We start from the raw sequence: 20,000 nt of genomic DNA, 5'->3' as shown, positions 1-20,000 counted from the left end.
CTTTCTTCTTCTTCTTCTTCTCGGACTTTTACATTTACATTCAAATAATTCAAATAATAGACGGGGAGGTGTTTTAACATTAATGATTCTAGAGTTTATTTGACACAACATTATAAATCACAAATAATCAACTAATTAATCAAGACACGCAGTACAATTGCATGTGTTTATTTTTAAAAATGTTCTCTATTCATATCTACAAATATGGAAGACTGCCTTTTCTGTGGAATTAAATACATCAGCTAAGAATACGGCAGAGAGGTGCTACTACGGTATGATATTTACCATCCATTTTCATATTCGACCCTCATTCTGGGGTACAGAGCTAAAACACGGCGACACAGTGTAGGTGAGTCACTGTTTCGCCGTGTTTAGTACTACCCCCTGGGGGGTCAAATAATTTTGTATATAGTCTGAGGAAGTAATTGCCATAGGCCTTAATTGGGTTGTTTGGTAGATAGCATCATAATTTTAGGTAGGTCGCGCATAGCTAGGTAGATATCATACAGAGAAGTGTTCATGTTTACAGCTAACCTTTTCTATTAGACTGTTTTAAATGTCATGAGAGAAGAGGCACATAACTAATTTGGGGCGTCATATAGGCTTTATAAGCTTTGGGGCGTCATATAGGTTTCATAATAAAGAAGTTCTTACTTACTGCATTATGTGACATTCTTGCATCAACATATCGTAGTATTCCGACACGCTAAGGCGATGAAAAAAAAAAAAAAAAAACTAGAGAAGTGAAAGAGTGTAAACATTCATTCGATGAGGAATAAAACGTCGTAAAAAACGATTTTCAAACTGCAAAAAACTGATACTGGCCTAATTTGCATAATGGCATACTGTAGAAGAAACGATGCTTGAAAAATGAAAATTGCTATGTATAATATAATATATATATATATATATATATATATATATATATATATATATATATATATATATATATATATATATATATAGTATTATATATATATATATATATATATATATATATATGAAACATAAGTAACACATACATAGCTTATATATATATATATATATATATATATATATATATATATATATATATATATATATATAATGATTAAAAAGCCACAATAATATAATTGATAAATTGTATATTTTAAGACAAAATATAAAAAAAAGGGGATAAAACGAGGAGCTGAATCGTTTCAGAAAAAGAGAGAGAGAGAGAGAGAAAGAGAGAGAGAGAGAGAGAGAGAGAGAGAGAGAGAGAGAGAGAGAGAGAGAGAGAGAGAGAGAGAGAGAGTGGAACGATACACGCAAGTGTTGTACCACATTCAAAATTCTGCTTGAGCGAATGAGATATTTTGAGTTAAAATTTATTACTAATAATAATAAAATAATAATAATAATAATAATAATAATAATAATAATAATAATAATAATAATAATAATAAACCTACTGCATGATTAATAAAAACAACAACAACAACAACGTTCATCACAACAACAGCAGCAACAGCAACAACAGGAAATAAAAGAAAGGAAAAAAAAAAAAGGAGCAGCGATCAGAGACCGACGCTCCGGATCCCTCCCACCGGAGCGATAGCCCACTCGAAATCACTCACTCGGGAGCAGCATAATATCGAGTCCGTGATTCTGCGTCCCCAAAAGTGCTTACGTAACGAAACCTTCGGTTGCGCGCCCGCGCGAGCGTGCGTGTATGAGCCGGATTCCTTAGGGTAGATCCCTCCGTGAATATTGTACTTTTCAAGCGATTTTTTTTCATTTGAATTTTTCTTCTTCTTTCTTCTTTCTTTCTCTCTCTCTCTATATATATAGTGTTATATATATATATATATATATATATATATATATATATATATATATATATATATATATACACTATACATACATACATGCAGTATGAGAGAGAGAGAGAGAGAGAGAGAGAGAGAGAGAGAGAGAGAGAGAGAGAGAGAGAGAGAGAGAGAGAGGGGACGTTCAGTGTTTACCTATATTACCGCGTTTTTGCCAGAATATTTACACTGCACTCGCGAATTAGTTCGAAACTCATCTGCGGAGTTGACTCAGAGGTTTGGTATCTCGAATCATATGAAAAACAGATGGAAGGCCACTGGGGCAGATTAGTACCGCAAGGTCTGAATCTGGGTCCGAAGTTGTTTACTTTCGACTTGTAAATAAGGATAAACGACTTGCCTCGAAGATAGGATTACTGCCACAAGACGACACACGCTAAAAAAATAATGAATATAAAACATTCATGAGGTAAAAGAAGGCAAATGAAGCATAAATACACAATGAAGAAGGAAAATAACCAGAGATGATACATGGAAAACCATAAAAGAAACCTCGTTGGGAAAACAGGAGAAAAGATCTTATACCAAAAGTAGAAATCTCCTATGAAATACAATACTACAACCTCCCATAAGAACACGAGTGTTATGAAAACAGATATGACACGTTACCAAGCGAATCTTGAATTTATCAACGGAATACGAAGAAAACTAAAAGTTACGCTTATATTCCTGTTAAATTAATCCTTTTCCTGACATCTAGCACCATTCCGCCCGTAACGCATGTTAAATAGCCAAGGAGACGTAGTACCTCATACTCTCACATCCACTTTTATACCAAACGAGTCACTCTCCCGTCTGCACATTTAACACTATCCTCTTCCTAAATCATCGCGCCAGAGCTGACTCTTATTTATTCAAGCAAGCAGTAAGGGACATGGGCGGTCAGGCAACCATACATGTAAGCATCCTCAGAAACTTGATCAAGCAATTCACCAAATCCCTGAAAGAAAGAATTGCATCATATTTTACTGTATACACATCTCTCCATGCTTCCGTTTTCCTTTGATTTCTACTACTCATAAAACCCACTCTTTTCCTTGTCCCCCTTCGTTGCCTACTTTTTTCCCCTTCTCGTCTCCCTCCCCCTCTTTTCTATTTTCTTCCTCTCTTTTCCTACTTTCCTCAATTTAGATATCCTATGGTATGCCACAGCATGAGCGTACAATTCGTATTTGAAACAATTGTCAACAATGACTGATTTTTAAAGTGGCTTCTCTTTTCAAAGCAAAAATAGACCGACATGCAAATGCCCTTACCTCGCCCAGGCCCGAAGAAAACGTAAAAAAAAAAGGGCGGTATTAACTCATAAAGAAACGACAAACCTATTCCGTGACAAACGGAAGAAAATATATATATATGTGTGTGTGTGTGTGTGTGTGTTTGAATCTGTTAAGAACAGACCCAAGGACGTTAAGTCCCTATAGGATGGAGAACCCTCTTTCAAACTGCATATACAGTCTACTTATGACTCTTTGTCCACAATCAACAGTGGTGGATCTCAATCCATCTCCATTATCGACCTGTTACCATTTAAATTGACAATATGCAATTGTACCCGGATGAAGTCAATCAATAAGGTAAATTATATAGTAGGTCTGGATTCATGCATATCTCTGGAGACTGCATCACAAAACACACAACAAATACACAGACACACATTGACAGGGAGAAAGAGACAATCTATGACAGTCTTAAATATTCATGCGTTTGCTAAGTGCATGAGTACCTTGTGAGCAACAGGTTTCGTATACAGTAACAGAACTTTGATGGCTGAGTAAGTCATAGCTTGCAACTTGCGACACATAATGTATATCGATCAAATGTTACTGTACCACTGGTCAGCACATTTTTCTCCGAAGAATCTGTCATCTTCGCGTTCACAAAGTCCCACAATTACTGCCTGGAACTCACAACTATATTGTATAAATTACAAAAGGGATTTCCCCTTTATATAGAACTTCACATTTAATAACTCGATGCTACGGCACCAATAATTTTTTCTCTAGGAACCTGTTAATCGACAACAAGATATCTCCAGCGAAATTTCTCAGAATACCGTCTATAATTTAATTTAATTTGGCATTCTGTCACACTTAACTCTTCAAAACCACTACAACTATTTTTCAAAGGAAACTTCTCGGTATAAGTTATTAAATCTAGTTGCCATTTTTCCAAGGAACTTGTCGGCATGACGTTTTTAAAATAGCTTTCTGGGAACAGTACAGTTCAGCGCCATATCCTCTCTCTCTCTCCTCGTATCCTCTCGGCGTCGTTTTATTGTTGTTTATTATCCGATTCGAGGTGTTTCATCACTATGATGTGGGGAAGCAGTCTGGGATGACGTATAAGAGGCATGGGCAACCTTTTAGGAATTGGGGGCGGCATTATAATTTTTCCATTATAATTTTTCCAAGTGGCCTCGGCCCGCATGAGATTTTAAATAGTATTCTGTATGCATCAAGTACTATGTAAAATTTTACTTACAAAATTACTAATACAAGTATATATTTCCTTGAGATTTAATGTTCGCATTAAATAAGATGCTAAAAATATTTATTAATAGGATTTAATATCTATATAAAAAAGAGGATTTCAATCCGAAAACAAAGTGACAATTTCATGGCAATATCTTAAACGGGTTTGAAGTCCTGATAACACGTAAATTTGGTAACAAAAACGATGCTGAAAACGTTACTCCTTCTACTTTGTTTCTCGGCCAGTAAATAGTATTTTCAACACACGTAGGATAAAAAAAACTAGTATGTGTATATAATATATACGTGTATATATTATATATATATATATATATATATATATATATATATATATATATATATATATATATATATTTTATAGATATATATATATATATATATATATATATATATATATATATATATATACACACACAATACACTAGTAAAATATATATATAATGTTTCTGAAAATCATAAAAGATCACATATGGGCATGATTTTGATCGTGGACTCGAGTCATATGGTCGTAAGGCAAAAACTATTGTATTTTCAACAACTAAAATTAAAAAGATTTATAATTATAATTAAAACTGACTAAGTTACCATACTAAAAATTATGGTAATTTAGTTTAATTTAGTTCAAATAACCATATTTATTTTCTCCTCTCCTAATACCCCAAATGTATTGAAGTAGTAGTTGACCGCAAGAGTAGAAAAGCGTCAACTACAGATTGAAATCATTTTAACTTTTTACGAAGTAATTTTTGTCGTTAATAAGAGTTTAAAATACTTAAGAGGACCGCACACAGGAGCGTCACGTACGTACCGCACGTGCCGTGCGGGCCGTACGTTGCCCAAGTTTGATATGAAGGGATTTGGGTATTTCGTCTCCATTCTAAACATTTCATTAGGGGTTATTAGCATAATATACTCGAGTGTATATTTATAAATATAAGTATTTATGCATGTCTGCGAAGGCAGTCACCACACTCCTAGGCTAATCCTTCTATGAGAGAATGTTACTAAAACATAATATATATATGTATATATATATATATATTATATATATATATATATATATATATATATATATATATATATATATATATATAAAGATATATATATATATATATACATATATATATATATATATAGGAATAAAAGTACGTTAAAAGAAAAAAGAAAGAATATATATATATATATATATATATATATATATATATATATATATATATATATATATATATATATGAGAAAGATGAGACGTATACCTCCTCTTTACCTGCAAAGAGAGAGAGAGAGAGAGAGAGAGAGAGAGAGAGAGAGAGAGAGGACATTTCCTCCTCCTTACCTGCAGTGGGGACGACGAGGGCGGGCAGCAACACCAGAGCTAACATAATGTTGACCATGAATCCTGTCCGAGGGGTATTGGGCGGCGCCGGGCGGAAGCGGCCGTGCTGGCTCCCGCTGGCGCCGAGAAAAGGGGACCTGCTGTACCACAGCATGGAGGTCTGCCCTCCTACACACTCAAGAGTCCAAAGTGCAGCTGCTGTTACTGTCGCTGCTGCTGTTTCTGCTGCTGCCTGAAAGCAGTGGCGGATCGAAGGAGGCGAACACCGGGATTCCAAGGGCATCGTCAGAACGTCCCATCTCAAGTCACCGCGTGAGCGGTGAGCCCTTGGGAGTGAATAATCACCGGGAGGAGAGTCCGGGCTTCCTGAAGAGATCAATCAATCCCCGATTGGTTTCTTCTTCTGCTGCTGCTGCTGTCGAGGCTGAACTTCGGTGTCCCGCTGTGAAGGTTTCACTCGGGGATGAAGGTCACTCTGGAATGGGAAAGAAAAAAAATTATATTAATGTACTGACACCTGGAATTTTTTTCCTATTCCCAATACCATTCTTGACAGGTAGGTGTGTGTGTGTGTGTGTGTGTGTGTGTGTGTGTGTGTGTGTGTGTGTCTATAAGAAAGCTTCGAGAAACGAATGTATAATTCAAGTTTGTAATAATCAGCCACTGAATAATGAACATGGTATGACATTAAGACACCAGTAACATTAGCTTATTAGATAACCAATATTAGATAACCAATAACTAATAGTTAAATAGATAAAACAACCGCAATAACTGGAGTCATCGTTTTTACGGATAATTATGGAAATCGAGAAAGAATTCGAACATCTTTTGCAAAACATTAACAGCAGAAATCAACAACAAAACAAGTTGCATTTTGTCATGCATATCCGAAATCATTAGGTTCCAAGATACCAGACACACACACACACACACACACACACACATATATATATATATATATACACACACACTCGCATATACAAATTCTGTGCCATTAACCCCTACCTTACAGGCACTGTAGCTCGTCCTGAACATTGAGGCCCTTTCTAAATTTTGAAAATAAACGGAACAATAATAATAAACAACTACCAATGATAGCGTTACACGAATGAGCAAACAGCACTACTACGTCGACGAGAGAGGCGAAGCCACAAGAACTTCAGCGAAAGGAATTTTTATGCAGAGGAAAACTCTTCACACACGAAATCCTCAGTAAGGCGACCGAATTAATCGAGACAGAAACGAGCAGTAAATAAACTGCGTGGGCATCTATACTTCCTCGGATATAGATATGCATCTTCGAGTGCAAATATCAAGTGTCGTTTTCTCATACAGAAGAATGTCTGCCAGCGCGCTCCACTGTTTTGCCAAAACTGTCTTCATTCTATTCAAATTGAGTTACACTTTGCCACTTAGAGGTGATGGCAATAGCTGTGGTACTTTCTAATAAACACAAACATGCAAATAAACATACATATATTACAATAATATATAATATATATATATATACATATATATATATATATATATATATATATATATATATATATATATATATATATATATATATGTATGTGTGTGTGTGTGTTTGTGTTTGATAGCAAGTGTTAAGTAATGTAAGCCTGTATAAGAAGAAACCACAAGTATCTTGCCATCCACGTGGGGAAGTGTGTAGCTATTTAATAAAAACAGCCAGACATATAGACATAAATATATAAATATATATATACATATGTATACATATATACATATATATATATATATATATATATATATATATATATATATATATATATATATATATATATTGCTATCACCTAAGGTCAAATCGGTTTAATCTGACCGAGTTTTCCCTCCCTCCTCCCTGCAGTATTTTCCCTCTCGCCACTCCGCAACCTGCAAACTTTGACATGGTTAAGGAATATCCCGCCCCTGCACGAAAACATACATGAATATAGCCTATTCAGAACAAATACAAACAAACATAATTCTAAGGGAGACCATCATTACTGAAGTTGTAAAAAGCTAGCTAGGATAGCGTACGTGTTCATGCCGATCAAAAGAACAGCCATTCGTTACCCGAAACTATTCCTTGACATTCGTCAAAATATCCGTTTAAAAAATGGGTCTGCAATTTAGTAAACGAAATACCTCACGCATGCGCACACACACACATGGATTTTGCATACTACTTCCCATAAAGTACTTTTACTTTGCGACATTAATAATGGGTCTTCTTATTGTATGCATATGTATGTGTGCATGTATATATACATATATATACATACATACACAAACATACATAATCCTTATATATGTATATATACACATAAAGACCAAACCACCACATTATCAAACGCATTATGAGCAATCACTCGCATCAAAAGGACAAAGGAGAATTAAAAGAGCATAACGATAAAAAAAAACGGTCGACAAGTGACAAGGAAGTGGAAAAATATGTACGGGAGGACGTGAGAATGAATAAGTACACGGCGAGGCAACACACACACACACACACACACACAAACGCACGTACGCTCTCACACAAGACACCACAGTGACCTTGTCGAGTTGAATGACCTAGCGGGCGGAGAGAGAGAGAGAGAGAGAGAGAGAGAGAGAGAGAGAGAGAGAGAGAGAGAGAGAGAGCCACTTCTCTACTCATCACTAACCTACAATATCATTCTTAGCAAACGCGCTTTTGTTTCTTTCGTTCTTACAATGCGATTGCGTTATATCGAGCTGTTTATTTATTTATCTTTCCTCCCCCGTCGTTTCTCTCGTTTGTTTTTCTCTGAACTTCTCCTTACGAGAAATTCCCTAATTCTTTTTCTTTCCCGTCTGATTATTAATGATATTACTGTTGCTTTCTATCATATCCTTTATACGGTGTTATTTTTTATCTTCTGTTAGCACTGTTAAAACATGCTTTAGGAATTTCCACTCTTACTGATAATTATCAGCCTGAAGGTCTCACCAGGACGATTCTTTCCTTCTTCTTCTTTCTTTCTCTCTCTGTGTGTGTGTGTGTGTGTGTGTGTGCGCGTGTGTCATGCCAGCATAATCCATTCAAAAACTGAAGACGTCTGAGCCCGAAGTTATAAGATATTGATACGTATATTAACAATTGCAAAACAATTAGATGGCACCAGATTAAATCAAAGATGAATAAGAGAGAGAGAGAGAGAGAGAGAGAGAGAGAGAGAGAGAGAAAACAAAAACAATGCATATGAAACTCGAGGTATTTAAACTAACATAAGTAAAATACAGAACAAAATACAAAAACGAAAGAAAGATATAGATGAGTGAAGAACAACAACAAAAATGGGAACGAATACACAACAAAAACATCGGCAGGAAGATGGAACAGCCAAGAAAAAAGATAAAACATAGAACAACAACAACAACAACAACAACAGCTCCATGGTGGGAGAATGAATGGTGGGAAGAGCCAAGAGGCGGCGGAGCAGGAGCATGACCAGGATGTGATTTAAAACACAAACCCTCCTTTGCACATACATACATACATACGCATGTATACACATACGCATTTCATTAATACATGTTATTACTCTTACATAGCATATATACATATATATATATATATATATATATATATATATATATGTTATATATATATATATATGAGAGAGTAGAGAGAGAGAGAGAGTAGAGAGAGAGAGAGAGAGAGAGAGAGAGAGAGAACGGAGGGGGACTGAAGCACGGAAAGTAGGGACGGGAACGCGGAGTGACATAAGCTAAACTAAAACCGAGGTGGGGTAGGAGTAGGAGTAGGAGTAGGAGGAGGAGAGGACAAGGGGAGCGAGTGGAATAAGAGGGGAGGAAAGATTAGGAGGTCCTCCTCCTCCTCGCACTAACTTTCTCGCGAAATGACAACTGCGACTCCATCATATCAAAGAAACATGAGGCTACACTAATCTCCTTTCCAACGAGCCAAATATGAAAGCGAACACCTCCGACGAATGGTTTCACTCTGGTGGGGTGAGGAGGCAGCACCAGCAGCCTCTAAAGAATAACTGTTATTCTTTAGATCCGTATTACGGGCTGCTGAAGAGCAAGAGCCCGTGCCAGTACAAGGCTGAGTGAATCTACGCAGAAGATCTGGAGGTGAGGATTCCCTCGTCGAGGTCCTTGCTCCAGCCCGCTTTCATGGTGAACATCTGAGGGAGCAATAAATAAATTCTCAGGCTCTCTCTCTCTCTCTCTCTTTCTCTCTCTCTCTCTCTCTCTCTCTCTCTCATTTCGCACCTGCGACCACCAGCAGTTTACTAAAACAATGCATTTACTTCCTTGCTAACGTCAACAAGTGTAATGGATTTTTGGGGACAACGCTCCTTTTCGTCAAGTTCAAAATCGAGAGCGAGAGAGAGAGAGAGAGAGAGAGAGAGAGAGAGAGAGAGAGAGAGAGAGAGAGAGAGAGAGAGACTTTTATTAATAATTTCAAAATGATACAGCACCTGTAAGCACTTACAAGCGACTGAATTTCTCAGGATTACCTAGAAATGTTGATAATACCAAACCCGAAATCCAGAGACAGATCAATTCTTCAGAATATGGACACAACGAGTACCCCAAGATAATCAATTCACCGTCAGGCGGTTCGCCGAAAGTGAAATGCATATCATGACCAAAGAGATGATCCGACGAATGGACTCAGTAATACCTGAAGGCTTCCTTTGTGCGATATATTCGAGAGGGAAGGAAGTTGCCGCCGAATACAATGCTTCGTAATGATGAGCTTCCGAGAAATGCAATCCATTAAGTTACACTTATATACCCGACCAGCTTGCAACTTGCGCTGTACCTAGTACCGACATATTATTATGTCCACGAAACGCCTCCTCCGTGTCCTGAATTATAAATATATATGTAATTTATATATATATATATATATATATATATATATATATATATATATATATATATATATATATATATATATAAAATGTAAAATTTGTGCATAAAACCCAAATCATAATGGATAGGTAGGATAAGGTTAATTAGGTTAAACTGTCCCATTTTCTCATGTCTCCTGCATTTCCTGCCGTCCTAGAATGTAACTGGTCCACTTAAAAACCAAAGGTGTAATTACTCGATGTGGATCCTTTCCACTCCATTAGGCAAAGTTTAGCTGGGCAAAGGCCTCTGTGATACAGGGAAGTTCAGGCTCTGCAAACTGTAGTTATATGAGCCACACTTTTTGAGGAGCATCACTGTAAAATGACATATCAAGTTGGTTAACATTCTGAGGGAGAACGATTTCCCAAAAGCATAGGGTCTACTTATTTTGGTTATTATGGCAAAGTGGCACCAACATATACAATTCTGCACAAAAACGCTTCACAGCAGCACCCTGACAAGGAGCACACTGAAAATTCCACTTTTTTCCCCCCAGCAGGCTTAACATCTAGTATTAAACTTATGCTGAACAATACTGTCCTTAAAAAGAACAATCCGCTTGACATCGTTTCCGCAAGATAACTGGACAAGCTGAGGTCTTCAAAATGGTAAACCTTAGCATAAGTTTTACCCCTCAGCGTGAGATTTTAAGTATCCCATGCCCGGAAACAGTACTGACGTGGGAAAACAACGCAATCAAGCCTGAAACCTACCGCTTTTAGGTATCTGTATGCATTTATGGATGTGACAGGTGTTTGTGAAATATCTCGGACAACAGAGAGTTGAGTTCAAACTCGTACGAAAATATAAACTCCCTTCTTTACGATGCAAAGTATAAACAAGACGCACACAAAATATCTTGCCGATTACACTTACTATCTACCGGCACATTTTGGTGATTTACATTAAAGAAAACAAAAAACTTAAAAACCTGTAATTCAAGTTTCGGCAGATGACAGCACAAGAACACATTACAAAAACTCGCACAAACCACATACAAGCTCCTCATCAAACGTACAATCTACTTACTCAAAACATAAGAAAGTGCAATGCAATGTAAATGTGCTGTAAGATATGTAAAAAAACAAAAAAAAAAATAATCCACACGCATTAACAGAGCGAGAACCCCTTTCCGGAAATACACCAAACAACTGAAGCATTTTCCCACGCAAACACTCCAATGTTTCAAACATTGTGAAGAAATGAAAGGCTTCAAAGCAGCGTCCACAAGCCGTGTTTTGAATCTACATAGCCACTACTGTGTCCAAACAAGTGGAGAGTGACGTAGCGTGACACTCAAAACAAACGTAGCTTTACTACACAAATAACAATGAATTCAGACATCGATAAAACAACCTTGGGCGACTGGGGGAAATGTCTTTTAAAGACATCAAGATGCTCACTTTGTGAAATAACGTAGTTTACACGAGAAATTTCTATCATTTTTATAAGATACGTAGCAGCCAAATATATATATATGAAATACCACAAGCTGCGAGTTTGATTCTTATTAAAATATTGTTTTTTGACAGAAGCAAAGTTGATTTTGTCCGTCCAATTACACGTATGTGTGTGTGCGCGTGTATGAGAGAGAGAGAGAGAGAGAGAGAGAGAGAGAGAGAGAGAGAGACGCACTACCGACGTTAAATTAACCACACATGACGTGAAAATAATAACTACCAGCAGAGATATGAAACCCCCAATCCTTCAGAGTAGGCCGTGGGAAGTCTCCTGCGCTTGGATTACATAACAGCAGCAGCAGCTATACGGCAGACAACCCAACTGAAAGCCATCAGTGCAATGGCAGCTGGTGTGAGGCACCAACTGAAACCCATAAACGTGATAGCGCAGCTGGCGAGCGCTAGCTGAGAATCACTCACACCTCTCAGCCTAGCTGCTCCTGGTGCCGTTTCGACGACGCACGGAGACGGACTGAAAATAAGCATAACTGCGTCTCTAACAATGCCTGTGTAAGGAAGATCAATATGGAAGAAGTTATCGCTTATTATTATTATATTATTATTATTATTGTTATTATTGTTATTATTATTATTATTATTAAGGCAAACATCGAAGTGTTACTGACAGAATGCAGAAGCTTTGAAAAATCAGCTGTCAGAGCGGCAGAGAAAACTGATGAAGCTATCATCTTCAATACTTAATGCTTGAAAGAAGGTCTACTACCTATATTATTATTATTATTATTATTATTAATGAAAATCAGTCAGCTTTCATATGCATTAGGGCGAACGGTCCATTAACTTGAAAAAAGTTTCACAGAAAGGAAAGTCCACATGCAAAAAACGGGACACAGAGAAGAAAATAAAAAGAAAAAAATTTACATAAATATGCAAAGGTAAGTATATACATACAGAACCTAAGCTTTGCCTAAAAAAAAAAGGACATGGGGCTAGCAACCCCACCCCTAGATGATTACTAATAACATGTAGGCTCTATATTTGTGCTGCAACCCACATCAAAAGGAGAAAAAGGCACATGGTGAAACATACTTTTTACAATACGTTAGAAGGAATTAGTGTGTATCAAAAGAACGAAATTTCCGGAAAAGGTAACAGTGTGCAACTGGAACCTCAAAAAATTCAAGCGAAGATGCAATGCATTACTGCCATAAAACAATCTTCCTGTATTTTAATAATTTACTTATGTTTTATCTATTTATTTATTGATTTGTTGATTTACTTTTTTTTCTAATAACTGATTTCTTCTTTCTGCTTCTCCTATTACCTTCTGATACTTCTTTCAAATGAACACCATATTCTTTAGAAGCTTGAATTTCCAATCAATGGCCTCCGAGCTTGTTCCATATGAAAAGGGTTCATCTTCTCAATAATAAATAATAATCACGTACAATTTGCGGGAGAAGAGAAGATATGAACTAAGAAAACTGGTTTAATATAGTAAGGACCTAACACAGGGACATTGATAAGTAACTACAATGGGTGGCTTTTGGGCTGCATCTTGCATAAAAAAAATTTGAAGAAGAAGAAGAAGAAGAAGAAGACCATGAGAAACGAAAAGAGAAGAGATGCGTAAAGAACTGATGGAAGGGAAAAGGTCAAAATGTGGCAGGACTTAAAACGCTCGGTGAAACGAGGGAAGAAGAGAAGAGGCCGAGGAAGCCCAAGGATTAACAACTCAAGGACGGGATCAGACGATTAGGAAGAGCTCTATGAATCACAAGGACGCAGGCACTTGAAAAATGGCAGAAAAGCTGGTGGAAGAAGAGGAAGCAAAACGATGACGGAAAATGAGCAGCAGTAGCCTTCTGAACGGAAAACAAATGTTCAAATAATACGCCGAAATAAACGTGAGAACCGTTCAGGGAAAACTTGAATAATGTGATGATCTTATGAGAAAGCTCACAGTCCCCTTGTCCCACCCTTCAAATAAACTCGTTTCATAAATCAAGTGATATGCGTATATACACGCAAACACAAATAAATTATATATTTATATAGATAGATATATTTCATTTATTTATTTATTATACACACACATTATATATATATATATATATATATATATATATATATATATATATATATATATATATATATATATATATATATAATGTATACAGAGCGTGTCAAAAGGTATATATAATGTATACAGGTGTGTCAAAAGGTAAACATACAACTTTCAGCCTTCACATCAAACCCATACAACTGGCAAGTATTTAGACAAGAACCGCTCTTTCAACGCTTGGAGTAAATCTGATACAGATCGAGGAGAATGTTATAAGAATGGCAGCGACAGAAAATCTAACGGGTGGTTTGATAGGACGAGGATACCTCGACGAGGCCCCTCCCGTTTGCAAATATCTGTCGGTTTGCATTTTGAGAGAGAGAGAGAGAGAGAGAGAGAGAGAGAGAGAGAGAGAGAGAGAGAGAGAGAGAGAGAGAGAGAGAGAGAGTTGCATCTGTGTTATTGAACAAAGCAGGTAACGAGCAGGCAGCATTTATAGCTCATTCTTAAACCCATGAAACCAGATCCCTCGTCGCAGACCTAAAAACAAATCCATTATTTCTGATAATTATTCAAGCACATACCCTGGCTGCCAGAGGTATGGCATCATCCGGTGACAACGGCTCGACGAAAACAAATTCACGACCGTTCATACATTTTATGACAGCCATTAGCGGGTTTGTAGCCTGACAGTTCAGTAGCAACATCGTAAGTTAGTCCTTTCCGGCCCCACCAACCGTGCCACCTCAACCGGCGAAAATGCATTGCCGCAAACGTGTTACACGCAATAAACTCCCGAGAGGTCATGCTACCCTCTGACTCTCTCTCCTGACCAATCCCACTCCAATTTTACATACCTCAAAAGACTCGCCCAAAATACCCGCCGCTGAAGGAGGAGGAACTGAGCAACGGTCGGGGAATTCAGTCTGGTGTCAACAACCAACTCATTTCTGCTCTTTACGACGCCAACTCAAGTGTCATGAAATCCACATTTTTTCGTTTCGGGCAGTCACAAGATTTCAAAGTAAAGTGATAGCTCTAAACTTGAAATAAAATCTTTACGACAACGCAAATAACTACTGCATATATATAACACGGGTAAATATAAGAATGAACAAACAAGTTCGCAGTGTCAAGCAAATGTGGTTGCCCTCTGCATTTCACGCACAGGGCATAGAGGGCTTGACGTCCGAAATTCAAGGGACTTTGTTAAACAACTTGTATACCACTCTGCCGTAAAAAAAATATCAATCTAAAGCACTACCTGCTTTCTTGAAACATTCCCTAATCTTCCTACGTAACTTTCCTCCAGGAGCTCTATCTGTCATAAATGAAGGCGTCATAGCCGCCTACTTTTGCAGCTCCGCTAATGACGGAGGTCTTCAACCTTTCTTCCGAGAACCCTGACTCTGTTACAGATGACGGCGTCTGGACTGCCGTCTTTCTTACCTCCTGTGCGACTATGAATGACTGACTTCATAGAGGAAAAACAGCAAATTATAAGTGCTCTTTTCCAACAGCTTCGTCTTTGCTGTAAATGAGACTGCGTAAGACCTTGTAAGATTTTTCTACATGACCTTTCTATGCTGCGCACAACTTTATACTGGTCTACTTTCCTATCTCCTTCAACTAAAGTTCTTGACGATCCAAAATCAATGTGCACTGATAACTTATGCATGTGAATAACCTGCGCAATAAGATCACTTAGGCTTTGGTAAACAAACCCTACTTGAAAATTTACGTACCCAATAAAGCTATATTCAACTTTATAGCCCTGCGTAACTTTATATATTGACAACTAGTATACCTATTCAAGTATAAACAAGGATATACTACGTAACTGGATAACATACACAGATGAACAGTACAGTGTGTGCTAGCACCAACTTAAACTTGAGCAAACTTACGAGGAAAGCCTCCCAAGTAAGCAGACGAACTTCACGTACGGATAACTTGTGTACCACGATAAACTATATACCGGAACCTAAAAAACTAGGATAACTTTCTAGTTCACCACTCAACTGGCTTCGCTAGATCTCGTTCACTTTGAACGTAAGCAGTTTTGTGCTGCTGGTGTGATCCAGGCGAACGAGCGAAGATCAATGTTTAGATTTGAAGAAGAAGAGGAGGAGGAGGAGGATATACTTTATCAATAATATTGGTGAAATATGTTAATTTAAAAACTACTGAACAGACAAAATTCCCCATGGCCCAGTTATCAATCCTTCCACCCATAACACATTAATAACACGGGACTTACGACGATTGCAAGTTAGTACTGAATCTAAAACGGCTACACTAATACTATAACAAAGCAGTGAAACGCTGATAATATAACATAAAAGTGAATCGGTGATACCGTAATCATATTCTCGTTCTCTCTGACCTAAGCAGTGACAAATGTACTTGGATATCAGTTAAGAGATAAAATGACAGACGTGAGTGATCAGCACTCCTAAGAATGTGTGCGATCTTATAATTAAGAGAGAGAGAGAGAGAGAGAGAGAGAGAGAGAGAGAGAGAGAGAGAGAGAGAGAGAGAGAGAGAGAGTCTTTCTCTCTCCGAAAAAGAGACAGCTAAATTTTCATTGGAAATTTAGCTCCTACGAACCCAAGACTGAGAACTCCCGTTGTAGTCAAAGCTTTGACACGTTATCTTTCGTCAAGGTTAAACTATAAACCATCTTCGCGTACATCCAATAATTATGAGATATTCGCCACCCAATGGTCTTCGGTTACTAAACCACGATTAATAAGTAACTGATAAAAAAAGGTTGCTCATGAAAGAGCGTGTGTGTGTGTGTGTGTGTGTGTGTGTGTGTGTGTGTGTGTGTGTGTGTGTGTGTGTGTTGTATGCGTGTGTGTGTGTGGTGTATGCGTGTGTGTGTATTTATATATATATATATATATATATATATATATATATATATATATATATATACATATACAAAAATATAACTGAATCACGAAGATATGTAACGTGACGAATGTATAAATACAGGCAAAAGCCACGAAGGAAAATAGAAACAACGGAGTAGTTGCTAGGCCTTTCGACACACGGTCCTTTACTAGCTAGTAAAGGAACGTGTGTCGAAAGGCCTGGCAACCACTCCGTTGTTTCACTTTTCCTTCGTGCATTTGCCTTTATTTGCATTTATTTATATATATATATATACATATATACAATGTATGAATATATATACTGTAAAATAAGAAAGCGATCACAGCGACATTCTTTCCCTCATTGGAGGGGTGGGTAGAGCGTTCGGCTAGCACGCTGTTGGCCCAGCGTTCGACTCTGCGAGCGGCCAAAGAAGAATTAGAGGAATTTATTTCCGGTGATAGAAATTCATTTCTCGTCATAATGTGGTTCGGATTCCACAATAAGCTGTAGGTCCCGTTGCCAGATAACCAGTTGGTTCTTAGCTACGTAAAATAAATCTAATCCTTCGGGCCAGCCCTAGGAGAGCTGTTAACCAGCTGAGTGATCTGGTTAAACTAAGATATACTTTTTTCTTTCCCTAACTTCCTAATTAAAGATATTAGTGTGAGGGTGTATACATTAGTTCTAAATCCTTCCACTCCTCTAGGATAACTATTACTGAACGAAGATACAGCATTACACACGAAACGTAACAAAGCGAAAGATATTCGATAACAATTAAACACAACCCGATCCCAACCCGAGGTAGCCAACTACACTGGCCTGCTTTAGTGTCAGGTCTCAGGTGAGTTCGTGCGCTTTAAACTTCATCTGGTGTTACTCTACTGTAAGGATTCCCGTAGTTTAAAGGCTACATTCCATCAAAAAGATATTATAAAGACAACGATGTATAAAACATAAAAAAATTATTTGTAAATATAAAACGATGAAATGGACAAATAAAATATTTGAGAGACGAATAATGATAAGAAAAAATACGATGCCCCGAAGATAAATCAACAATTAATAAAACACTCAAAAATGACTGGAAATTATAAACGATAAACTGGAAAATATAAATGATAAAATATAAGGCAACGAATAAAAATTATAAACAACATAAGATGACCCAAGGATACAACAATTAATAAAACATTCAAAATGACTCACAAGTATAAAGCGATAACGTGAAAAGTTAAAAATTATAAAATATAGCATACAAACTTTAAATAAAAAAAAATACATAAAATGACCAAATGAAAAGCTCAGGTAATATCATCAAAACAACGTAAGTAAATATATATATATAAACTGTAAAATATACTAAACAAGTAAAAAGTACAATCGAGTTTTCTGTACATCGTATAATCAAGGCCACCGAAAATAGATCTATCTGTCGGTGGTCTCGGTATAATACTGTATGACACCGCGACCCATGAAACTTTAACCACGGCCACGTGGTGGCCTGTCCTATATCGCTGCCAGATACACGATTAAGGCTAACTTTAATCCTTAAATAAAATAAAAACTACTGAGGCTTGAAGGCTGCAATTTGGTAGGTCTGATGATTGGAGGGTGGATGATCCACATACCAATTTGCAACCCTCTAGCCTCAGTAGTTTTCAAGATCTGAGGTTCAAGATCTGAGGTTCAAGATCTGAGGGCGGACGGACGGAAAGACTAAGCCGGCAAAACAATTTTCTTTAACAGAAAACTAAAAATTGAGTCACTTTCAAAAACCGTTAGACCACCATTCACCATTAAGCACGAAGTGTCACTGGAGGTCACAACCTCGCCCGAAAGGGTGACATGATTTCTCAAAATTCGAGACCTCATGTTAACCTCATCATCAGGGGAAAACATCCGCTTCTAAAGATATCCTTATTTGAGGTCACTTTTTTTTTTCTTCTTTTTTTGTCACTTTTTTTTTTACTTCTTTTCTTTGATGTCAAAAGACTTTCTCTCTCTCTCTCTCTCTCTCTCTCTCTCTCTCTCTCTCTCTCTCTCTCTCTCTCCGCTTGGAGAAGCATCTCGTAAAACAGCTCATTTTCTGAAATCAGATATTTACCCTTCATGCACAAGGGGAAAAAATTATATGGGTGAGAAGGAAAGACGGCAAGAATATAGAAGAGATATCGGAGATTTTTTTTTTTTCCCAAAGGGAAGGATCTATACAGGAATGTTATTTATTTGTTTGTCAAAATGTGACCTACTTACAGAGGGAGAACATGACTTGTACATACAGTAGGAATATGGGTTATTTACACGGTCTGTAGCAAGGGGAGGGGAGGGGGGGCCAAGCATTTGCCCCCATACATTCCGGCAAGTAGGAATAATATGAAAATAACAGAAGTAAAGAAATGTAACAGATTTTATACGATCTACCAACTATAAAATAATAATAATAATAATAATAATAATAATAATAATAATAATAATAATAATAATAGCACAGCGCGGTGCATGTTCTACATGAAAAACAAATCAATGACAGAGTGCTGGTATTGTGTTATGAAAGCAAATAGTTAATCAATCCGCGTGGATACGGTAATAAATATATGTAAATATATGTATATATATGTATATATATATATACTGTATATATATGTACACACATATGTATATAGACAAGTGTGTGTGTGTGTGTGTGTGTGCGCGTGTGTTTGTGCGCGCGTGTATGTATATATAATGTCCCCTTTGAAAGTGAAATCCCGGATACATCCCCGCCAATGTATTACACTGTCCTCTCTGTAGGTTTATATATCCTGAACATTCGGCGAGAACGATCTGTGCTGGATTGCCTAACAGGAACCTCCTGCAAGGGTCACCTATTTACCCAGAGAAAAAAAGATACCCTTCACCCGAAATCGAAATAAAAATTAAAAGAAAATAAAATTTGCTATGTGAAAAATACTGAATAGCTTATCATCGGAAAAACGAGAGAGAGAGAGAGAGAGAGAGAGAGAGAGAGAGAGAGAGAGAGAGAGAGAG

General features: G+C 37.2%; 1 protein-coding gene across 1 annotated transcript in view; it reads right to left on the bottom strand.

The window, feature by feature from the left end:
• Nucleotides 1–20,000, bottom strand: part of LOC136846632 (transforming growth factor beta receptor type 3-like) — a 310,354-nt gene that overhangs the window by 125,102 nt on the left and 165,252 nt on the right. The window contains exon 2 of the mRNA XM_067117543.1: nucleotides 5,679–6,153. Coding sequence (XP_066973644.1) covers nucleotides 5,679–5,961 — 283 coding nt within the window. The 5' untranslated portion in view covers nucleotides 5,962–6,153. The remainder of the gene's footprint in view (nucleotides 1–5,678; nucleotides 6,154–20,000) is intronic.

Source organism: Macrobrachium rosenbergii, chromosome 15 (genome assembly GCF_040412425.1).
Source record: "Macrobrachium rosenbergii isolate ZJJX-2024 chromosome 15, ASM4041242v1, whole genome shotgun sequence".
In the NCBI taxonomy this organism is placed as follows: domain Eukaryota; kingdom Metazoa; phylum Arthropoda; class Malacostraca; order Decapoda; family Palaemonidae; genus Macrobrachium; species Macrobrachium rosenbergii.
Note: the sequence above shows the minus strand (reverse complement) of the source record. Positions and strands in the feature narration are given on the sequence as shown.